At 41.2% G+C, this 24,515-nt stretch overlaps 4 protein-coding genes and 1 non-coding gene across 5 annotated transcripts; all 5 read left to right on the forward strand.

Annotated features, from left to right (window-relative positions):
• LOC127754791 (transmembrane 9 superfamily member 1-like) lies at positions 1-6,296 on the forward strand. Its single transcript, XM_052280374.1, has 12 exons — positions 1-236; positions 2,311-2,503; positions 2,623-2,727; positions 2,850-2,867; positions 2,961-3,049; positions 3,127-3,279; positions 3,457-3,591; positions 3,939-4,105; positions 4,827-4,921; positions 5,065-5,438; positions 5,601-5,874; positions 5,950-6,296. The coding sequence occupies exons 1-12, from the start codon at positions 126-128 to the stop codon at positions 6,015-6,017; spliced, it is 1,782 nt and encodes a 593-aa protein (XP_052136334.1). The 5' UTR covers positions 1-125; the 3' UTR covers positions 6,018-6,296.
• Positions 6,297-9,077: 2,781 nt separating this feature from the next.
• On the forward strand, positions 9,078-13,590 carry LOC127753736 (MLO-like protein 4). The gene is made up of 15 exons (XM_052279159.1): positions 9,078-9,606; positions 9,757-9,814; positions 10,100-10,323; positions 10,421-10,537; positions 10,613-10,673; positions 10,757-10,848; positions 11,056-11,130; positions 11,262-11,347; positions 11,642-11,691; positions 11,793-11,833; positions 11,938-12,108; positions 12,224-12,259; positions 12,591-12,658; positions 12,804-12,864; positions 13,187-13,590. Exons 1-15 carry the CDS (start codon positions 9,490-9,492, stop codon positions 13,475-13,477), a joined length of 1,548 nt encoding a protein of 515 aa, XP_052135119.1. The 5' UTR covers positions 9,078-9,489; the 3' UTR covers positions 13,478-13,590.
• Positions 13,591-18,396: 4,806 nt separating this feature from the next.
• Positions 18,397-20,859, forward strand: LOC127753835 (nifU-like protein 1, chloroplastic). The gene is made up of 4 exons (XM_052279283.1): positions 18,397-18,759; positions 18,861-18,960; positions 19,618-19,928; positions 20,389-20,859. The coding sequence occupies exons 1-4, from the start codon at positions 18,676-18,678 to the stop codon at positions 20,578-20,580; spliced, it is 687 nt and encodes a 228-aa protein (XP_052135243.1). The 5' UTR covers positions 18,397-18,675; the 3' UTR covers positions 20,581-20,859.
• A 681-nt stretch (positions 20,860-21,540) lies between these two features.
• Positions 21,541-21,613, forward strand: TRNAR-UCU (transfer RNA arginine (anticodon UCU)). The gene has a single exon. It is a non-coding gene; the product is annotated as a tRNA-Arg (tRNA).
• A 158-nt stretch (positions 21,614-21,771) lies between these two features.
• LOC127755565 (short-chain dehydrogenase TIC 32, chloroplastic-like) lies at positions 21,772-24,478 on the forward strand. The gene is made up of 8 exons (XM_052281244.1): positions 21,772-21,938; positions 22,040-22,271; positions 22,825-22,904; positions 22,989-23,142; positions 23,235-23,313; positions 23,586-23,667; positions 23,750-23,805; positions 23,928-24,478. Exons 1-8 carry the CDS (start codon positions 21,815-21,817, stop codon positions 24,117-24,119), a joined length of 999 nt encoding a protein of 332 aa, XP_052137204.1. The 5' UTR covers positions 21,772-21,814; the 3' UTR covers positions 24,120-24,478.
• Positions 24,479-24,515: the final 37 nt, after the last annotated feature.

Below are 24,515 nucleotides of genomic sequence, written 5' to 3' on the forward strand. Positions count from 1 at the left end.
GCAAAAACACCGAAGGTCCCCGTATGAGGAGGCAGCTCGTGCTCGGGCGGCGAGACTGAGACGAGACGCGAGACCAAACCCTCCCCTCCCCGACCGCGCCCCGCCCAGATCTCGCCGCCGACGAGATGCATCGCCGCGGCGGCCACCACCTCCACCTCCTCCTCGCCGCCGCCGTCGTCCTCCTCCTCACCGTCGCGGGGCTGCCCCTCGCTTCCGCCTCCGAGTCCGACCACAAGGTGCGTTGTCGCCCGCTCCCCCACTCCCCCTCTCTCTCTCTCTCTCTCTCTCTCTCTCTCTCTCTCTTCCTTCCTTCCTTTCTTCCTTCCCTTAACCCTAGATCCGAACCCCCGACGTGTTCCTCACGCTGGATCCGCCGAGTCGCCGCGCTGGATCTAGGAGCGGCGGCGCGGTTTCGGTAGCTTTGGGTTCCGTGGCCGCTTTGCTTTGGGCGAGTGCTGCGTGGTTCGAGGTGCAAGGTTGATCTTAGCAATATGATAGGAAGGGCTGGACAGCTAGGAATACGGAAGCTATGGGCTGGAGGATTGGTTCGAAGGCTGTTCTAAAGGCTTGCTACTTGATGATCTTGTTTGCCATGAGAGTGAAGAAAAAAATCATTAGTGGAAACACATTTGGTAGAAAAAACGTTTTTGGTGCTGTAGTGCTTCGATTAGCTTGTTATTTGAGCAGACAAGCCACTGCAATTGTATTGCTGTTCAAATAATCTGTATCATGCTAGGCCTTTGAATAAGACTATGACAGCAGACTTTTCCTGCCTTAGCTTCACATCATCAAAATTTTGACCTTTTGGTGGCGCATCAAAATGCTGAGATGCGAAGCATTTCATGCTTGGGATACATGAAGCCCACACTGTTGTGGGCTTGTTACAGTTGATTTATTATCCTTTGGCGCCTTGACGGGGCAGTTATCCTTGTCCTTGCTGCGTCTTGAATGTTTTCATTAATTCTTTTTTCCTATTTTGGCAAAGCTTCCCAATGTCGGGGAGCTTACTAGTTGAACGTGTAATAATGGCATGCAGGGGTGGACCTGGGAACATACATTCTGGGTCAATGCCAATGAGCAAAAAAGGAGCTCCTGTAACACGGTGTTCACGAATCTCGAAATCCCACTCTCACATGCAGCCATCGAAAGAGACAAGAGAAATAACTAATATTTAATATTACCTTTATGGCTGTTTTTTAGGTCCGCTATTCTATTTCCCTTATGCTTTGTTGGATTTGAAATTAAGTTACTAGTTCTAGATTACATGGCTATGCAAATCCCAAAAAGACTTTTTATATTGGTTGAACCATTGAAGCCAAACTTTGTGAGATGATCCTGGAATACCTATAGCAATATTTTTGTCAGGTGTTCTAATGCATTTTATCAGTCGACGAATTTTCATGTGATCGAATAAGACTTGGTTGACATTGTGGTCTCTGTACAAGAACTTTTGGCACACTAGATTTGGATAAAATTATCATTCTTAGAATCATAATGGTAGAATTCTGTTAGATAAGGTAAGTATACTCTGTAGTGTAATTACATGGCTCTCTAGTTTGATGTGGAAATCTGAAACTGAGTGTGAGTCTATGTCTCTCTTTGATTGTGTTCTGTTATGCTGCACTCATGAACTGTGATATGGGAAATTTTTTTTTACCGAAAGTCTATGCTTCTTCTAGTAAGTATTGCTGTTACTATTCTAAAAGGAAATTTCCAAATAAGCAATAACATATGGAACTTGCATCCTGGAATCCACCTAAGAGGCAAACAGAGACTAAGGATGCAGTTTTCTAGCTGAAAGCTGAAATACTGATTTCTGTCAAGTCTATGTTACATATCTACATTAAAAAAAACTCAGGTATCTAATTATCAATTTAAAGGATGATTTAATAATCATCTCTAAAAATGAGAAAATTGCATGAGAACTTTGGCTATAGTTTTTTATAGAACACATTTCATCGTGGTTGATATTGAATGTATTGAACAGTCTAAATTCTTCGTGAAGCATGGAAGAGCCTGCAAAATAAGCAAGTTAGGAACTTAGGATGAACCTTAAGGCGTTATTTTCAATTTGGTCATTCTTCTTAACACTATCACAAACTGGTCATGATCTTTGTTATTCTCTATAACTTAGAAAATTGCACTTCGTACCAGTATACAGATTCAGAAGTTTTGAGTGTTAAAGTTTAACTTTATTGTCGCTTAGTTGCCATTTCTAAAAACTAAAAGCCTACTGATTTGTAATCACACTGAGAACAACTTTTGTATGTTAGTAATCACTTCATCTACCTGTTATTTAATTTTATGCAGTACAAAGCTGAAGAAACGGTTAAACTCTGGGTAAACAAGGTTGGCCCGTACAATAACCCGCAAGAAACTTACAACTATTACAGCCTCCCATTTTGTCAGCCATCTGAAAACCCCGCACACAAATGGGGTGGTCTCGGAGAGGTCCTTGGCGGCAATGAGCTGATCGATAGTCAGGTTGATATAAAGTTTTTAAGTAAGTTGATCTTTTCATACCCTCCTTGATTTTATTTACTTTTGGAATGTGCATCAATGTATGTTCCTTGCAACTAACCGATTTCCCTGACCATTTTACATTAAACTTCTTTGTTTTAGAAAATGTGGAGAAGGGTCCCATTTGCACAATTGAACTTGATGACAACAAGATTCAACAATTTACTGATGCCATTGAAAGGTCATATTGGTTTGAACTCTTCATAGGTATGAATCTGCATTTAATTGGGCATTGTTTTCTTATTTTGTATGCTATTTCTCATTTCTGAGTACTGACATTCTTTTTATCCAACTTTCTCTGCATTGCTTTCTATTGTCCAACCGCCTAGATGATCTTCCATTATGGGGTAACAAATTCTAAACCTAAATGACATTTCTTTTGCTTTAACACTTTCTACCCTCTACCTCTCTTGAATAACATGCAAGTTGCCTCTGAGCAGGTTTTGTTGGTGAGACTGACAAAAACAATGAAAATAAGCACTACCTCTACACACACAAGAACATTGTTGTTAAATACAATGGTAACAGGGTATGTGCTGGTCTGCTTTAAGACCTTAAAATATTAGCTGAAACCTATTATACTGGCTAATTATTATTTTTTTGCAGATAATTCATGTCAATCTTACTCAAGAGTCACCTAAGCTTCTTGAAGCTGGCAAAAAATTGGACATGACCTATTCAGTGAAGTGGGTGCAAACAAACGTTGCATTTGCACGACGTTTTGAAGTTTACTTGGACTACCCGTTCTTTGAACATCAGGTAATCTTTGTTCGAACCAACATTACTTTTTATGTCTTTTGCTGGACAGTTTTTGTGCTATAATTTACTTTGCTCTGTGGTGGTTTTGACAAAGTGGTAGACTTTATTTTCTTTAAAACTCTCGAGGAATTGAAATTTACAAGAAAACTAAGTTCTGCTGCAACCTTCCATGTTCAGATCCATTGGTTCTCCATCTTCAATTCGTTCATGATGGTTATTTTCTTGACTGGATTGGTATCAATGATATTGATGAGGACGCTGAGAAATGATTATGCGAAATATGCTCGTGAAGATGATGATCTGGAGTCGCTTGTAAGTACTGAACGTGAAGCCTCACGCTTACAATCACTTGTGTATTCCCTCTGGTAGCAGGAGTCATTTTTTGTTTACTTTAATGGTCTTTGAGATGTAATCTTATTTTTGAATTTCATAATGGATTTTACAGTGAATCTACTCATCATTTTCATGCAAGCAATCTAATATTCAACAAAAGTAAACTAGTCAAAACATCAAGTTTTACAGTACCCTCCCGATAATGATAACTTTTGTGTGTGTGTGTGTGACTGGACGAATTATTTGAATATTCATAGCAAATCATTTTGCATTATTTTCATCTAATCTCTTGATAGTTTTGTTAACTTATATTTTTCTTTTATCAGGAAAGAGATGTTAGTGAGGAATCTGGTTGGAAGCTTGTCCATGGAGATGTTTTCCGGCCTCCTCGTAGCTTGGTGTTTCTTTCTGCTTTTGTTGGTATTGGCACTCAGCTGGCGGCTCTTATTCTGCTCGTGATTGTATTGGCCATTGTTGGCATGTTATATGTTGGGTAAGCTCTAAATCAGCTTTCTTAGTATCCTTTTTTTCTGCATCGCATGTGCACATGTATTTGGCATAGAATACGCACCCTTTGGATTGAAAAATGGAAATATGGGCAATACGAGTGGAGTCTTTGGTAGGGCAATATGAAAGGCCCTAAGTGACAATACAGTTGAAGGTACTTTTGGAGCCATTAATATGCTTGTCTGGAACATCACTAATTGCACAACCCTAATTTCTACAAGGTGACGGATACTCGAATAGATGGACAATGACACAATAGTATAAGCATGGTATATTTTATACCTAGAGATGCCTTTGACCCCATTATTAATTTTGATTTCAACCTCATTGCTATATAATATGGCTTATTTGTTTAGTCCGATTACAACCTCTGTTAAAGCTCATCCATGCTGCCTTCTGGAGCAGTGGTCTCTTTATATCAGCGGGCTCAACTCTATCTACCATAAGACATTGGTGAAATAAGTGTACTGCTTTCATTACCATATGGAATAATGTTATAGTCAGATAATATGACTATGAATTTCCAATGTCATTTTTCCTAACTAAAATATCATACTCAACTTGCCAGACGTAGCTTACCATTACATCTGTATTGTGTACTACATTGTTTTATCTTTCATTTCTGGATTGACAATAATCAGTAATGTTTGTTCAGCTAGCTAGTATTTCTTTGCACCCTACTAAATGCTGTACTTCTTATTTGTCAGACGAGGAGCTATCATCACGACCTTCATCGTGTGCTACGCCCTTACATCTTTCATTTCTGGATATGTTAGTGGTGGCCTCTACTCAAGGAATGGCGGTATGTTTCTATATATATAGTTTTTGTTGTTGGACTTGCCTGTTTTATTCTACTATCCTGAAATAGATTATTCAGTTTTGAAATGTTTCAATTTCTGTGTTTCTTATCTACTGTTCACTGAATCCATTTCTGATCCATGGCAGGCAAAAACTGGATAAAGTCTATGATCCTTACTGCATCCCTTTTTCCGTTCTTGTGCTTTTCGATTGGATTGGTGTTGAACACCATTGCTATCTTCTACCGTTCACTGGCAGCCATACCATTTGGCACAATGGTTGTCATATTTGTCCTGTGGGCTTTCATCTCTTTTCCTTTGGTTCTATTGGGAACTGTAGTTGGTAGAAATTGGAGTGGTGCTCCCAACAATCCCTGTCGTGTTAAGACAATTCCACGTCCTATTCCTGAGAAGAAGTGGTATCTTACACCCTCTGTTATCTCATTGATGGGTGGACTACTCCCCTTCGGCAGCATCTTCATCGAGATGTACTTTGTGTTTACTTCATTCTGGAACTACAAGGTAAAGAAAACATATCAGTGAACACTAATGTGCTTCTCAGTTCTCACTTCTCAACAAATTATTTTGCTAGAACAGATGGCATTTACAGTAGATGTGTACCAACCTAAAACTCTTTTTAATTTGATGGATAGATAGTAACCCTATTTCTTTGGTATTTGGCAGGTTTATTATGTATATGGTTTCATGCTGCTGGTTTTTGTTATCCTCATAATAGTCACCATATGTGTCACTATTGTGGGTACTTATTTCTTGTTGAATGCTGAGAATTACCATTGGCAATGGACATCATTCTTCTCCGCGGCATCTACTGCCTTGTATGTCTACCTATACTCAATATACTATTATCACGTGAAGACAAAGATGTCTGGCTTCTTCCAGACAAGCTTCTACTTTGGCTACACCTTGATGTTCTGCCTCGGACTAGGAATTCTTTGCGGTGAGCATTCAAACTTGTATTCATTGTATTTCAAATTGCCACTTGGTCTGTTTTGACACCACGTCTTTGGTTTAGGTGCTGTTGGCTATCTAGGATCTACTCTCTTTGTGAGGAGAATCTACAGAAACATCAAATGCGACTAAATTGCTACTCTGAACATCAAATGTGACCAAACGGCTACTCCGTTGCCGATAGATCCTATCAGCGAAGTGTGTGTTGCTGGCGCAGGTCCATTGTGGAGTAATGCTCATAAGATTCTGATCAACTTTTGGAAGCTATACAGGAGATTGTTCTCCCTTTGTTTTACCTTTTCTTTTTATGTTTTTCTTTTACTTCATTTTTCTTCTTGGAACTGGCCTCATAAATGTATACCTCATTAGTTCAGGAATTAGTCTCAGTACCGGGAAGTACATTTAGATTCTCATTTTGTGGTGGCCTCTTTTGGCCAGTAGTAGGATAACATTGATGAATATTGGTGCAGTGTGGATCCAATCCAGTGGCTAGAATTGCCCCTCTTATGAATCGCTATACATCCAATTTTGGCATAGCCTTGTAGTATATGCAAACTAATACATTCAAGTTAGATATATATGGCCTGAATGGGTGAAGTTCTATTTCTTCCCCTGCAGGTACTGTTGAAACATGAATTCGACATGATTATTATTTAGCCTTTGGTCTGAGTTTTCATCCTTGCTGAATTGTCTCTGTGTTTACAGCATCAGAAATCAAGCGTACACTGAAAATAGACAAATGTGTCATCCACATCTGTAATGTTTTGCTTGTTTAGGTACCTTGCTTTATGATAGTATCAGCAAATGATTTAAGATAAGATAAAGATATGCTGCTAACCAGATGGACATCGTAACGTCGTATATCTGCAGGTTTCATTGTACAGGTGTACAGAATTTATATACATATTCGCGTATATAGGTATATAGACACACTGGTGTTGAAGACATCAACTTATTAAGTTATTATGTTTATCTCTACGCACATTGAGAGAATATCAACGTGTCATATCACTGGACACTGGATGACCGGCCATAGTAGCACTTTCTAGCGATCAAGCTTAGTTGACGTTTACGAAGCAGGCACGACGCTCCAAGCCACTAAGCTACTCCCACGTGACCAGCTCACGTGTCACCATCCTGCACGTTCACGGCCCCATCCACAAGCACACGTGGCACGCCACCTGGACGGCCGACCAGCCGGCCGGCGAGCTTTAAAAAGCAGCCCCATGTCATTTGCTAATCGATCAACTCATCAACCCATGCAGCAATCCATCCATCCATAGCCGATCTCAGCTTTTCCATTCGCATTTCTGCTTAATTAGCTTAGCAAGCAACGAATTAACTGCAAGAGAGAGCGATGCCGTCGCTGACGACGGGGAGGTCGCCGTGGCGGAGGAGGAAGAGGGGGACGGCGACGACAGCGAGGAGGAGGAGGACGCCGACGTCGCTCCGGGCGCTGTGGCGCCGGATAGTGCCCAGGACGTCGACGACGACGGCGCCGCGCGTGCGCACGAGGAAGCCCGGGCTGCTGTCGCGCGCGTTACGGGTGCTCTCCTGCGGCGGCGGGGGGAGGTCGCGCGCCGCACGGCGGTGGTGATCATGATATCATCGTCGCCGGCGCCGGCGAGGTTAACTGCTCCTCTAGTCGCTTGCGATACTACGTGGAGTACGTGAGACTAGTGGTGACTGTGCCGTGTGTGTATAATTTACTGCAGTAACAAGTGTGTTCTGTGTTCTGCTTTGCTTTACCGGGAGCAATTACGTGTTGTATGTTGTACACTACTATCTTCTTGTTTAATATGTGTATGTTGTACTATTTCATCAAGTGACAACTATATGAAACCAGTTTGTTTTCTCTACACACCATGTATGTGTATCGAGTTTTCGCTCGAAAAAAAATTGAACTTCTATGTTTTTCGGTGAACCAATTTGAGTATAATTTTTAACACCGAGGCGAACCCTGAAAGAATTCACGCTATATTTTCGTATCTGGCAAAAGAAATACATAAAAGAAAAGATAATAGTGGGTTAAAATTAAGCAAGAATAATATAATAGTGGGCTAAAGTAAGGATAATAATAAGCTATAAATTTATGTGGATAATGTGGATAAGAGATAAAAAAATATGGAGTATTGTAAAGCTAGCTAGGAGTGTTGTAGGGCTAGCTATACACGTGTATATGTTTGAAGATATTTTCATTAAATTTATAGTGCGAGTAGTTAACCTATTCATAAGGGCGCGAGAGGAAAGAGAGAAGAGAAAACCTATTCATAGTGGCGCGCGAGCGCGAGGAAAAGAGAAGAGAAAAATAGGGTTAATAAATGGTTCGACCGCGAATGCTAATTAGCGCGCACCAACTGGTGGCGGTCCCTCCTCAGCTGGTTTCGTTCTCTCTTCTTTTATCTCCTTTTCTGATTTTTTTTTAATTTTCAGCACACGTGTTTTTAAATATTTTGCATTAAAAAATTTTTAAATCATGATTTGAAAATTTTCATATATTAACTTAAAAAATTTTAAATGTGAAATTGAAAATATTTATATCTCGAGTTGAAAGTTTTAAATCTGAGTTAAAATTTTCCAAAACTTGAGTTGAAATTTTCAAATTTATTTCAAATTTAAGTCGAAAGTTTTAAATCTTAAGTTGAAAGTTTTTAAATCTGGGTCAAAATTTTTTCCAAAGTTGAGTTAAAAGTTTTTTAAATTTGAGTGCAAATTTGAAGGTTTTTAAAATTTAACTTAAAAAATTTAAATTTTGAGTTGAAAGTTTTTAAATCTAGATTTAAAATTTTGAAAATTTGTCTTAAGATATATTTTCCTTTTTATTATTTATTAGTTAAAAAAATATCGCGGAAAAAATCTCTTATCTTCTACCATTATTATCTTAAACTATCATTATCTAATATTTTTTTCATCCTAAAATATTTGACGCCCGTTGACTTTTTTTTTTTTTTATATGTTTGACCAGCGGCGCGTACTTGCGAACTAGCGATCGCGATTCGCGCGGCCACTCCGTTGGGGGATATGCTACAGTATTGGGCCGATGTGGGGCCGTCCATCATCCAACCGACGGTCCAACTGACAGCCCATAACGATCCCGAGGCCCATGGACTATCTCATCTCTCACGACTCCCGATGCCTCCGGCTTCCACGGGTTCTTCCTCGATGCCTTCTCCGGCGCCGGCCGGTCGCTCCGGCGCCGTCCGACGACGGAATCCCTCAGCTCCGGCGGCGCCGGCACGCCGGCGCCGCAGGAGCTTTCCGGCGCGTGGGGGAGGGGAGCAATTAATTAATTAATTAATTAATACAAGTTGGCAACAGCAGAAGCACACCACGAGCGCCCCACGTGGTCAGTGGTCGGCCTCACTGACTCCTCCTCACTTCGCATTGATTCGATCACTCTGCTCTACTCTCTACTACTACTAGCTTCTGCTGCTTCTTCTCCGATGCTTCGATCCCGCGCCGACCTCGATCCGCATTAACTGCCCCTCTTCCGTACGGAGGAGAGCGATCGAGCGATCGATCGATGTTCGCCGTCGTCGCGGGCGGCGGGTTGAGGAGGTGTGCTAGCTAGCGGCGGCGGCGGCGGCGGCGGCAGTGGAGGAGGATGGTGGAGGAAGGGAGGTCACTGGCGGAGACGCCGACGTGGTCGGTGGCCACCGTCACCACGCTCATGGTCGCCGCCTGCTTCCTCGTCGAGCGCGGCATCTCGCGCTTCGCCAAGGTAAGGTATCCCAAACACACACACTCGCTTCGCTTTCCCCCCGGCTTGATCCGATGCATTGCAAGTAATCGCACGATTGATTGGCTTAAGAGTACTACTTTTCTCGATCACCAAATTTTTCTCCCTTCGCTTGCTTCATGTGTTGTCCAGTGGCTGCGCAAGACGAAGCGGAAGGCCATGCTCGCCGCGCTCGAGAAGATCCGTGAAGGTTAGTATAGTAACTTAGTAACCAGCCAATCACCACCTTCAGTTGTTCATCTGCGTAAAAGTAATTCATGTAATTTTGCAGACTCTGTAACTGTCGTCTTGATTTAGTAATTTAGTCGTTCATTCATGTGTGCTTCCTCTAGATTTGCCTGCCCATCATAGTTGCCATTTCCCTTAATTTTATCCTCATAGTGGAGCAATGCCATATTTGGAATGGTAAAAGTCTTGCTTCTTGCAAGGTGTTTGATTGTATTCCTCACCAAGGGAAACCCATGCCTGATTGCAGAGCTGATGCTGCTCGGCGTCATCTCGCTGCTGCTGAGCCAGACGGCCCGCTGGATATCGGAAATCTGCGTGCCGTCGTCGCTCTTCACAAGCCGATTCTACATTTGCTCGGAGACAGATTACGAGGATCTGGTGGTAGGAGGGAAGCGCTCTACCATGGAGATGAACCAGACTGTTGTGCCTAATGGCCTGTTTGGTATTCAGTCACAGAATGTTTGCAGTGAGGTAGTCGGTCTGGTTCCATTCCATCCAGGGATGGTCGATTGGTCGTTCGAGGCATGGCACTTTTTGGTGATTCAGCTGGTGTTTTCTCTGCTTGCAGGGTCATGAGCCTTTTGTTTCATATGAAGGCCTTGAACAGCTGCATCGGTTCTTGTTTATCCTTGGTATCACCCATGTGTTGTACACTTTTGTAACTGTTGTTCTGTCCATGATTAAGGTAGGTGTGTTGATCATCGGTCAAACATCTTGGCACATGTTTGTGTGTTAATGCGTTTCCTTTCTGTCTTTGAAGATATATAGCTGGAGGAAATTTGAAACCCAAGCATGTCAGCTCCCTACTGAGCAGTTGCAAGGTTAGGCCGTCAATTAAACCATATGCTTGCATTAGCTTGGTACAGTTAGTTTGCTCTACCTGAATAACGTTCATATCTCTCAGCTAGGAGAACTAAGGTGATGCAGAGGCAGTCTACCTTTGTGTTCCATCACACATCTCATCCATGGAGCAAAAATAAAATACTTATTTGGATGGTAAGTACTATTTTCTTCACAGGCAAGCTGCTGTTTGCTGCATTGATTCACATTGCACTGTTTTTTAGCTTATCAGCATATTCAAAAGTAGAGGATTGAAAATTACTGTTTTCATTCACTGGTTGCTTCACCTAGCCATTTCTATAACCTTGAGTGAGTTTTCTGTTTTCTCTAATTTGTGTTCTACAAACTGTGACAATGGTGCAGCTATGCTTTCTGCGTCAATTTAGGCGTTCCATCAAGAAGTCTGACTATATGGCATTAAGATTGGGTTTTATCACAGTTAGAACTCTGACTTCTCTTGATTGTTTCAATTTTCCGTTCAGATGCATATTTATTTTGAGAAAGTGTTTAAATGCTTATGATTTCCTACATTCCTCTGCATTGTGCTTACTTGTCAATTTTCTCATCAGTACCATAAGTTGCCACACTCGTATAATTTCCACAAATACATGGTACGGAGCATGGAAGATGATTATAATGGAAGTGTTGGCATCAGGTAAAACATATTATTTTCCTCTGATGAATTAGGCATTGAAATGAGCTTATTAATTCCGAACAGTGTGTTCCTGCTCTTTCCAGTGACTATATAATATTTGTTCTTTTTTTTTTTTCATTTTTTTGACTCCCTGTACTGTATAAATGTGTCAAACTGCATATTGAAGCCAAATTAACCATTTGCTTGTCATCAAGAGATGTGATCTGTTTTTAAGCCACACAACTTCTTTTACATTTTGTTCTATGTTTTGCTGGCATATTTCTCCATGTTCTTAACATTTTGTTTGTTGAGCAGTTGGCCACTGTGGGCATATGCAATAATATGCATTTTTGTCAATATTCATGGTACTCTTTCTCTCTCTGTCAGTCACATACACACATACAGAGTTTTTGTTAGCAGCTTTGATCATTGTTTGATACACTTAACCCTTTTTTGTTATTTGAAGGTCTTAATATATATTTCTGGATATCCTTTGCCCCTGCTATTGTAAGTATTTCCTGTATTTCTTGACCTAACAACAAGATTAAGTTAAATGTCCTCTTGTTTCTTGTTATGTCTTGTCATAATTTTGTGTATTGAATATTTTGAAGCTGGTCCTGCTAGTGGGCACTGAGCTGCAGCATGTCATTGCTCAGTTGGCCTTAGAAGTTGTTGGGGCAACAGCACCATATGTTGGGACACAACTGAAGTTGCGTGATGATCTCTTTTGGTTTGGAAAACCTCGGGTCCTGTGGTGGCTTATACAATTCATTTCATTTCAGGTGATATTCTTTTGCTTCACTCCATATGTTATATTTTTTGTGAAGACACTCCATATGTTATATTATGATGTTTGTATGAACATCATCTTCATCCTAACCTTACTGTTGCTTTCAGAATGCTTTTGAGATGGCAACGTTTGTGTGGTCTCTGGTGAGAATTGCCTCCTTCTATTTATGATTAGTCCTAGATTTAATTTGGTTCATAGTAACAAATATTACATTAGGGAAAGTCTATAAGGAGAATGAGATGGCTCCTGTATTATGTAATATTTTCTTGATTAGTATGTTTTCAGCATGTTACCACTAAAACATGAATATAACTGTAAACTTAAGCTATCAACTAGATGACTTGGTAGTCCACACAGAAATGAGCCAGTTGTCATCAGTCCTCTCTTCCTAATGAAAATTTCCTATGGATTATTAGATGGATATTTTCATGTTTATCCTATGGTTATTTACATAGTTGCCTTCATCTTTTTCAGTTGGAACTGAGTGCGCAATCCTGTTTCATGAAGAACCATTACATGATTGTTCTCCGTTTGACTTCTGGGTGAGTTTTAGACATCATAGGAAGGTGGCATCTAAATACGTTTTATCATTTTCATTTTGAGAAAAAAGCTGGCACAAAGAAGCGAATTTCAGTATGAACTATATTAGTCGACTTGGGACTCAATGAACTTCTTCCGATCTTTCAGGATTCTAGTTCAGTTCTGGTGCAGCTACAACACATTGCCACTTAATGTAATCATTACTCAGGTATTCTGGTTATTGAACCAACACATCTCAGAGAATCCCTTGCCTAATTTCTCAGAACTTTTTACTACTAATTTCTTGAACGGAAGGGGGTAAAATCATCTTGTATTACTGATTAAGAGTCCCTTAGTTTGAATAGTCTTAATCTTACCCCCTCCGACACATCCTATACTAGTTTTGTTTTTTTATGGGATGGAGAGAGTATCTGACTATGCAGATTCACTATGTCATTCATACATGAAAAATTCTTATCATATGCTGTAGAATTGGGAGGATAGCTTTATTCACATTTCCTTCTCTTTCTTTTTCTTTTTTTGAATCTCAGATGGGATCCAAGTTCAAGAAATCACTGGTCTCAGAGAGTGTGAGGGAGTCACTCCACAGCTGGTGCAAGAGGGTGAAAGACAAGAACAGGCACAACCTGGCATCGAGATCCGTCTGCTCCCTCGACACCACATACGAGGAGACTGATCATGAGACTGCTACGGTTGGCACCCTGTCGAGAACCGTGTCTGCGACGTCCCTGGACGAGGAGCTGACGGTGGCCACCGTCGAGGACAACGACGACGACGAGGAGATGTCTCGCATCGAGCAAGAGATTGATCGATCGTTGTAGCTCTCGTGAACTTGTTTGTTAATCCTCGTTCACAGAACTACACCTGTGCAGAATGACTGAAGAGGATTCTGGTAGAGCACACGACACGCTAACAATGACAAAATCGAAGCCCATCTCGTGGAGTTGTAAAATATAGCAAACTACAGAATTCGTAAGATCGAATTATAGGGGAAAATCCAAATACCCCCCTACAAGTCACTGCTCTTTCTACTCTCCCCCCCCCCCCCCCCCCCCCCACAATTCAATATTGTTCAAAACACTACACATAAATTAATTTCTCTTCCAATTTTCCACCCCTATTCGGTTTTCACGCTTTCTCGTGATGCGCTCAATTTCTCGTTATCGTGGGCCTTCAGCGCAGCCCGCGGGTGGAGTTTCCTCATGCCACATTGGCGGCAAAAGCGCACGCACCTTCTTCCACTTTCCATCTTTCCCTGCTTTAATTTCGCGATCGCTACTGCAACACTAAGGCGGCGAAAGAACAGCGGTACAACGGGGAAGTACGACGATGATCGCATAGTACAAAGAGAAGGGATATCAAATCTCCTGCCCGGCAAGAGAAGTCGTAGAAGGAAGCACTGAAGCATCCTGTACTTCGATCACCTTGTCAATTCATTCTACAGGTTCCTTTTTTCTCCCTGGTTTTGGTCGGATCATGTTTTATGCATGTAATTGTTGTATTACTAGATTCAGATAATCGAATATTTGCTCTTTGATTTAGGTTGCAAACCAATAAATTGGTATAATCTCTGCAGATGGGTCGAACTAGTATTTCCTTCATTGTTCATACTGGTTGTACAACTGGTGGAAGCCCTAGGAAATCTGGTGGGGAAAGGAATTGTTCATCGATCTATCTTTTAGACAGGGATTCTCTGAAATTCATCGATTTGGAGGAGTCATTGCTTATACATGGATATCAAAAAGGAGATGGTGTATACTACTTGAAGCCTTCTTATGTCCCTCCACAAGGTCTTGTACTGATTCTAAATGATGAACAAATCAAGACGATGTTGGATGATCATAAGATGGAAACAGAGTGCTCACTGTACATTTTTGCGAGGCCGCAGGAATTAGTGACTGATAATGGAAGCACATCAAGGTTTGTAAGCCCAAGTAGTATCCCATTAATCGAACATCATAACAGTGTCCCAGGTGATTTTGATAAAGATGATTTGACATTGCATGAAGAGTATGTACAACAACAGTTGAGGGAAAAGAAAAAAAGGCAAGGAACCTGCTATTGGCAAGGAGCCAGTAATGTTCTTCCAAGGAGACTCTGATACTGAGGACCTATATGGTACTAGCCAGATAGATGCAGAGGTTAACCAAGCAGAACCACATCCGGGAAAAACTACACAGGAAAAAGAATTAGTAGGGAAAAAAACTAACAAGAGAAAAGAGAAGGATATAGGCCAATCAGCTGGGGTGGATTATTTGTCAGATGAGCCCAATGATGACACAATAGATTTCAATGACGAAGCACCTATCTATGTGCACAGATCAAGAGGAATTGAAGATATCATTTTTGATGAGTCCACCCTACGGCGTCCACACATGCAAGTTGGCATGTTGTTCCGTAATGTTGATCTTTTCAAAGCTGCTTTGAAGAATATGATCATCAACGAGGGGAGGGAGGTGTTCAAGGGCAAGAATGATAGGAATCAAGTTTCTGTCAAGTGTAAGGCAGATAATTGTCCTTGGTACATATATGCTTCAAAATTGCCTGGTGAAGACACCTTTAAAATAAAGAAGTATGTTTCAAAACATAGCTGTGGGAAATCACACAATATAGCATAGCTTGACTGGAGATGGCTTACTAATGAATACATGGAATTCTTTAGATCTGACAAGAAATGGGATGCACATGCCTTTCAAGATTGTGTCAGGTGAGATACCAATGTAGAAGTCAGCATAAGTAAGGCATATAGGGCAAGGAGGGAGGCCTACAAGAAAGTTATGGGCGATCATGATTTGCAGTTTAAAAGAATTCAAGATTATGCTCATGCTGTGCTATCTGCTAATCCGAGAAGCAAAGTTTTTGTTAAGTGCAAAGTATCACCTGGGCCAGAAATAAGGCATAGGTTTCAAAGGTTGTTCTTGTCATTTGATGCTCAAATTACTGGCTTCTTAGGTGGTTGCAGACCCTTCATCGGTATAGATGGATGTCACATCAAACTCAACAATGGTTCTCAAATACTAGCAGCACAAGGCAGGGATGCCAACAATAATCTTTTCCCTATTGCCTTTGCAGTAGTGGAGTCTGAGTGCACAGAATCTTGGACATGGTTCTTACTATGTTTGGAGAAGGCCATTGGAAAAGGAGAAGAGTTTGGGGGCTGGGTATTCATGTCAGATAGACAAAAGGTAATGGCTATCATATATGTCTACTTTGCATTAATACATGTCAACTGTTTTTTTAACATTTTGCTGCCATATATAGGGACTACTCAAGGCAGTGGCTGAAGTTTTCCCAGGAGCTGAGCATCGTTACTGCCTTAGGCACCTACATGCCAATTTTTCCCAAGCAGGATTTAGAGGGGAATATCTGAAGGGTTTGATGGAACGAGCAGCATATGCATATAGACAATCTGAGTTCAATGCTGCTATGCAAGAACTAAAGGTTAATAATTTGAGGGCATGGGAGTGGCTAAGCAAGGTTCCAACCAAGCATTGGTGTAGATATATGTTCAGTTCTAGAGCAAAGACAGATCTTCTTCTTAACAACATAAGTGAAACATACAATTCAAAGATACTGGGAGCTAGAGATGAACCCATAATTACCATGGTTGGGCACATAAGGACAAAAATGATGGGTGATTTCAATAATAAGAGGGAAGGTGCAGAAAGGGACAATTGGCAAATCCCACCAAATATATTAAAGAAGCTTGAGGCAGAGAAGAGCGAGGCAAGATATTGCAAATCTGTGTGTGCTGGTAGGGGCATTTGGCAAGTGTCCGCATTTGGTAATCAATATGTAGTGGATTTGAACAAGCACACTTGTGGGTGTAGAAAATGGGATTTAACTGGAATCCCATGTTTGCATGCTGTTTCAGCTATTCAAGGTTTCAAGCAAAGGCCAGAGAGCTATATTGATGACATATTGACAAAGGATGCATATGCGAGGACATATTGTGGGATGATTTATCCCGTTCCTGATGAGACACAATGGGAAAAAACTCCATTTCCAGATGTAGACCCACCTGTGGCTAGGACACAACCAGGGAGGCCAAAAACAAAGAGAACTAGAGCATCTGATGAGCCTAGGGTTCAAGGAAGGTCGGTTGCAAAGACAACAATTAGATATAGCGTCTGCAAAGAGTTTGGTCATAACAGCAGAAAGCATGGAAAAGACAACCAAAGTTCTTCATCTCAAAATGTGAGTACACTACTAATTTATCATATAAAGACATTGTACTTTGCTACTTCTCACAATTTGTTGTCTGTTTCTCTCAGTATAAAACACAAATAACTAGGAGGAAGAAGAGGAGCAATTCCCAGCCTATTAGTTCTAGTTCAAGAGATGATATTCCAACAACATCCACACAACCACCAGTATATATGGACAATGCATTTGGTGTTGGTCTCTACCATCATGTGCCAGATGGGCCTTATATCGGTGCTATTGGAAGAAAGCTGCAAATTAGGAGAAACTGATCTCCTATTTTTATGCGGTAGTATTATTTACATCAAAATTCTTAGCTACAATTAGTGGGGGATGCTGATCCCTTCTTAATCTCAGTACCATCTTTTTTACGACAAATAATTTTCTGTACTTCTAACTATCAGATTTGAATTGTGATTTTTAATGGGATTCTACTTCAATTAGCATGTCTTAAATATTCTGGAATGTGTTTTTGACTTGGTGTTGCCATTCTTCATATTGATGTGGAATCACGAATCATGAGGCAGACACTGTTGTTTTGCACTGGTGGACTAGAAATTGTTTTCCTGTGTTTATATTAGCGTCATGTCGTCCTACCCGTATAGCTCGAAGAATTAAGAGCGGATGGAGATGCACGCGCTTTTGCCGCCAAGGTGGCACGAGGAAACTTCGCTCATGGGCTGAGCTAAAGACCCACGATAACGAGAAATTGAGCGCATAAGAGAAAGCGTGAAAACCGAATAGGGTGGGAAATTGGAAGAGAAATTAACTTATGTGTAGTGTTTACAATATTGAGTTGTAGGGGGGAGAGTAGAAAGAGCAGTGACTTGTAGGGGGGTATTTGGATTTTCCCCCGAATTATAAGACATGTTCAGTTGATGTAAAATGGACATTTGCCATAACTTCGATGTGCTGTGATCTTTGCACTCGATGAAGGTTTTTACAAAGTGATTTTCCGGTCTGATTGCTTGACGCTAATCCAAACAGTGAACGGTTATGCAAGGTACCGTTCCTCCTATTGTTCAATGGCGAGTCTTTTACTACTCCGTCCGTTTTACAATATAAGTCATTCTAGCATTTCTCACATTCATATAGATTTTAATGAATCTAGATAAATATATATGTCTAGATTTATTAATATCGATATGAATATGAAAAATGCTAGAATAACTTATATTGTGAAATGGAGGGAGTAGTAAGCAAAACTTTGTTTCGTTTTCATTTCTTCATGTAAATTGTAGTGCTAATGAGATGCTCATCTGCTGGCTAGAACGAGGGAGTGTGTTTCTTATTTAACTTTTCGACAGTGTGTTACTGGTTTTATCCAGGATATTGTAATCTCTAAATGTTTATGCAATGAATGAGCCAGCCTTTCTTATAAAGGAATATAAACTCATGAGGTAGCCCTTTCTATTGGACCGAAAAAGGCCCGGCCCACTAGGAATCAAGCAGCCCAAAGGAATAAGACGCCAACACGCGTGCGGTGCACGCGACTGTATCCAGTTTGCGGCTCAAACTCCGGTAGGCTACCACCCGAAGCCAAGAGAGGAACCACGAAATTTCCACGAACAAACACCCCAAATTCCAGGCAGTAATTTTTCCGGAATCAAAAATCGAATGGAAAAACAAAAATTAAAACAAGAGAAAAACAAGGCGTAGGCAAAGTGGCAAACCACGAATCGAAGAGCTTCTCCTTCCCTTTCCTCCGTTCCAACCTTCCAACCCAACAACCTCAACCCTCCTCCCTCAGTATCCCCCCAAGAACGCGAGGAGCCGAGTCCGTACTAGGCCCAGGTCATCTTTTGTTGTAGAGGCGATGCAGACGGCGGCGGCGGCGGCGGTGGCGTGGGCGCCGAGCCCATCGCCGTCCACCTCCACCTCATCGCCGCCCCCCTTCAAGGTTAGGGTTACGCCTTTTTGCTGTTTGTTGTTTCAGGGGGGGAACCCGATTTCCTTGGTTCTGCCAAGCTGACGAGTTCTTGATTTGGGGTTTATTTACAGGTGGGGATCGCGTCGCCGTGTGGGACGGCTGCTCACGCCTCCTCCGCGCCGAGGTTGGTTGCTGCGGCCACTCACCGGGGGCGGCGGCGGCAGCAGCAAGGTGAGAGCAATTTCTTGGTGTGTGTGTGTTCTTTTCATGCTTTTCTTCATTTTGTTGTTACCTTATTGAGAACCTTTGGATTGGTAGGGGGGCTATTAGAGCTTTAGGAACATGAGTGACAGCTTTTTTATTGCCTGTTGTGCCCACTAATACATGGTTAATTGATTCGTATCTTTAAGATGTGTCGGGGCAATGAATTGTAAGCTACAAGCACTTACTTACTGATGAATTCAGTAATCGCTAATTAGCTGCAAACACTTACTTAGTGATGAATTCAGTATTTGCTAAGTAGTTATCCATAGGCCATAGCGCACCTCGCGTTTAGTACCAATCCAGCATGGTTTATTCTAATATGTTCTCCAATCTCAATGGGATTGTATTATACTCCAGAACCAATTTAGTGGGAGCTTAGTTTTTATATTGTCTCCAGATGGTGATGCTCTAGCATACAAACATCTCAAATCAATTATAAGCAACACCAGGTCGGTAAGTTTGGACCAAGTAGGATGTAGGAACACCATCTACTGTTGCTATAGGTTAGACATAGGTACAGTCTAGACCTTTTGCTTGCTGTACTGTTTTTTCAGGGGTAATTAAGATGCTGGGTGAATTGGGATTCAGTATGATGCTAATTCTGTTTGGATGCTGCTCTTGCAGTGGTTAAGGCTATTGCCAACCCAGACCCAGCAGTTGAGCTGCCATTGACAGCTGAAAATGTTGAGATTGTATTGGATGAAGTTCGACCATACCTTATGGCAGACGGAGGAAATGTTGCATTGCATGAAATTGATGGGAATGTGGTGAGGTTGAAGCTGCAAGGAGCATGTGGATCATGCCCAGCTTCAGTAACAACAATGAAGATGGGTATTGAGCGACGCTTGATGGAGAAAATTCCTGAAATTGTTGCTGTCGAGCCCATTGCTGATGAGGAGACTGGCCTTGAGTTGAACCAGGAGAATATTGAAAAGGTACTTGCTTATATTTCTGGCTAAATAAAATTATACGCAAAAGGTCTCTTGTAGAGTACATCATGTCGAAGTAGCTTAAGCTTTACCGTGGCTAATTGATTAACTTACATAATAGAAGATAAAAATTCTTCTGAAAAATCTTTTTGTGCCACACTAATTACTTTAATAGTGCAATTGAAAAGGATGTTGGGAACAATAACTGTATGGCATTTGCTGATGTCCTGCTTTATAGTTCATATTTAAACAATTTGCTTCTGATTTCTTGCTCTCTGGTTCTGTTTTATTTAATTTCTGTATTGTGATTATCTTCTTTGAAAATAGCTTGGAAGATGACAATTTCCTTTGATCCCTAGTCACTGTATAATGTTCCATCTTTTGAGTCTATTTTGGTTGGGAAAAAAATTGCTGTGATGGAAACTAAACTGCTGGAGCATGCTAAATTTCTTTTTACCTTTATTAGGTACTCGATGAGATTAGGCCATACCTTTCTGGCACAGGAGGTGGTGAGCTTGAATTCGTTGCGATCGAGGAACCTATCGTCAAGGTTAGGCTTACGGGCCCAGCTGCTGGTGTGATGACAGTTCGCGTTGCCCTAACTCAGAAGCTCAGAGAAAAGATACCTAAAATCGCAGCTGTCCAGCTATTGTCGTAAGCCTGAAAACATTTAGAAAACAACCCCTGCAATGTAAATGTGCCGCTACAATAATCGCCAGGAAAGATTGTAATGGGCTTAAAGCTTTGTAACCTGTTACTCTATTCTACTTGAACTACGAATAGTGATCATCAATATGAAATGTTGTAAGGGTGTTCCTACTGGATTTATTTACAAAAGGTTTTGGGCTTCTATGATTTTGTCTGTACAATTTGTGAATATCACTCTTTTATTTGGAAGTTCGTTGAAATAGAAAAGGGCACTACAATTTTAATTTCACTTGATCTCTTATTGAGTACGAGTCCTTCAAGTATGGGATTAGTGGTAGCTGGTGAGGATTGTATTATCTTCTGTCAATTCATAATTTTGGATTACTAGTGAACAAGCACATGCATGACCAATCGGAATGAAATTCAACATGGTAGTAGCTGTAATGAGGCATATTAATGACTGATAATTTCTTCTTTATTGTCACATAAGCCGCACATAGAAGTCGTCCTTACCGTATGCTGAACAGTGACACCATTTCAATTAGGCTGTGTTTAGTTCGTGAAAAGAAAATTTTTTGGTGTTATATCGGACGTTTGACCGGATGTCGAAAGGGGTTCTCGGACACGAATGAAAAAACTAATTTCATAATTCACTTGGAAACCGCGAGACGAATCTTTTGAGCCTAATTAAGCTATCATTAGCACATATGGGTTACTGTAGCACTTATAGCTAATCATGGACTAATTAGGTTTAAAATATTCGTCTCGTGATTTTCATGTAAACTGTGCAATTAGTTTTTATTTTTATCTATATTTAGTGTTTCATGCATGTGTCCAAAGATTCGATATAACGTTTAGGGAAAATTTTTTTGAACTAAACCGGCCTTAAGTCTGACGGCGAGTTTACTGGGTGTCAATCACCTTATTAAACTAATACATATATCGATAGTAAATTCCGAAATCACATGAGGCGCCTGTGGCCTAATGGATAAGGCGTCTGACTTCTAATCAGACGATTGTGGGTTCGAGTCCCACCAGGCGTGTTTTGTTTTTTCTTCTTCTTTTTTCTCTCTACAAGATCGGAGACAGATGGACGGTCAGGGACAACGAGCCTATACAATATCAGCCGTCCACGTGTCTGATCGTTGGTCACCAAGCACCCACTGGCCACTCGTCTCTCTATAGTGAATAGTCTATCCTCGCATCGCATACTCGTGCAACACGGCTTGCGAGCGGCGGCGCGGATGGGGCTCTGGGAGTGGCCGTGGGATCGCCGGCGGCGAGGCCCGTCGGGCTTAGGCCCCACCTCCACCGCCGAGGAGGTCACCGCCGGCGTAGACGCCACCCACCTCACCGCCATCGTCACAGGCAACCAACCACACCTTCCCATTGCGGCAGCAGAATCCTCTTGATTTGGTGATTTTTATTTATTGATTTGGTGATGCAAAGAAGAAAAAAACGAAATGCAGGAGCGACGAACGGGATCGGGAGGGAGACGGCCCGAGTTCTGGCGAGGAGGGGGGCGGAGGTGATCATCCCGGCGAGGACGATGGAGAGCGGCAACGCGGTGAAGCAGAGCATCGCGGAGGAGGTCCCGGGGTCCAGGCTCCACGTCATGGAGATGGATCTCGCCTCGCTCGACTCCGTCCGCTGCTTCGCCACCGCGTTCGACTCCTCCCACACCCACCTCAACATCCTCATGTATGCCACACTCACTCACTCACTCACATGATTGCAGTTTGCAAAATGTTCAGAAGATGAACAATTTCGTGCAGGGGAAACTCTTTTGGTAGCTGGGATATCCGTTCGTTTATTGCATGTCAAATACTACCTCCATATTTTAATGTATGACGCCGTTCACTTTTCGACCAACGGACAAAAATACAGAGGGAGTAAATGGTTATGAAAAAAAAATCAAAACAATAAGATAGATTAGTACTTAATATATTATTTAAAAAATGCAAGTTTAAATTTGACTTTTACCGGTTGTTATAAAAAATAATAAATTTGACTGTAAATATGCATCTACTAGTTAGAGTTTAGTTCGTTATTTTCGTTACAATTTGTAAAAATCAAATTTAAAATTGCGTGTTTGTGGAGTGATAAATTTTATTTATAACTATTTAGTTAACATGTAATAAATGGGTAGACGTCTAGCCGGGTGATTAAAATCCCTCTCCTTTGGTGCAGCACTTATCTGAAACTGAACTCCCTTACAAAAGTCTTTTTTTTCTTTTGCTGTGCTTGTCTGAAGAAACAATGCAGGGATAATGGGGTGCCCTTTCAAGCTATCCAAGGATGGGATTGAGCTGCAGTTCGCAACGAATCATGTCGGTAAGAATGACGCGTGAACACTAGTTCGTTGCAAGTTTGTTACTTATTTTTTGAGCATATGCTGAATTTTACTTACAAGTGCAGGTCATTTCTTGCTTACAAATCTTCTGCTCGACAAGATGAAATCGACGGCTAGGAAGACCGGCGTGCAGGGCAGGATCGTGAACGTATCGTCTATTGCGCACAAGAGAAGTGATGGTTCTTGCTTTGATCTGAACAAGCTAAATGATAAGTCTAGGTCAGCAATGTGTTCATTTTATTGTTACCGCGTACATTATCACAATGTAAGTATCTAAAAGTATTGTTCTTGTCCTGTTCCGAAATTTATAGGTACAAACCACTCATTGCATATGCACATTCCAAATTAGCTAATATTCTTCATGCAAATGAGCTAGCAAAGCGTTTTCAGGTACACATTTTTTTGGCCTTTTCTCGTTTATCTTGTTCATGATGATTGATGACTTTGATCGTTGAAGAAAGAATTAGAGTTTCTGAGAATGTCGAAAAACCCGACTAGTAGTATTAGCAACAATTAAGACAAAATGTTAGTGCAAGCACAGTTGTTCAGTGCTTGTACTTGTGTGGTAGCTAACCCATTTGATTTACTCTTCATTTTTTAGTGATGAAATAACAGTGTGGATATATCACCCCTTGGGAAATAACAATCTTGATTCCATTCAGGAAGAAGGATGTAATTTGACTGCAAATTCCCTGCATCCTGGAGTGATCCTCACCAATATCACTCGTTATGTCGTCACAAACAGTAATGTCAACACAAACCTTTCTTCAGTTATTATTACCTGTTCCAACCTCCAAATCCCATATCCTCTCTGAATATTTCGCAGGCGTGATGGTTTCAATCCTTTCTGTGGGAAACCTCTTTCTGAAGAACACACAACAGGTAATCGATTCCAATCTTGTTACCACTCAACAATCCAACTGTAAAATCTTCAGTAACTAGCTAGTGTCACAAATAAGATATATTTTACCTGGCATGATGAACTTCAATCTAATTTTTTACAGGGAGCTGCAACCACATGCTATCTGGCACTGCATCCTGAACTGAAGGATGTCTCCGGCAAATACTTCGCGGACTGCAAGGAAGCCACGCCGAGGCCTGCTGCGAGAGACGCAGAGCTAGCGAAGAGGCTATGGGATTTCAGCGAACAGCTCGTGGATACTAATCGTCGTGGAGAATTCAACAGACAAAAATGACACTGTTTAGACTGTCTGAAATTCTGAACCTGACCATGTCTCAACCTGAGATCCTTCAGATACAGAATTTTATTTTTTATTTCTATTTTTTATTTTTTTTCAATGGAATGATACAGCTTACATAATATGACCATAGAGCTGTTTGTCAGTACTGTTGTTTGCATGTGTAAACAAATTCAAATGCATTAATAATCAGCCTGCTTTTTTTGCCATTTCGTTTCAGAAGAAAATAATTGGTCAACCTGTTTTTCTTGACCGTTCTCGAGCTCCATCCATGGATATGGCTAAGGCTCTTCCAAGAATCGACGAAATGGACTAAACGGAGAAGAAATGTCGCTGCCAATGATACCAATAACTCTGGAGTCTGTAGTACGAATTGTCTGCTCACGTCAGTGT

The sequence above is a fragment of the Oryza glaberrima genome, chromosome 11 (genome assembly GCF_000147395.1).
Source record: "Oryza glaberrima chromosome 11, OglaRS2, whole genome shotgun sequence".
Lineage (NCBI taxonomy): Eukaryota > Viridiplantae > Streptophyta > Magnoliopsida > Poales > Poaceae > Oryza > Oryza glaberrima.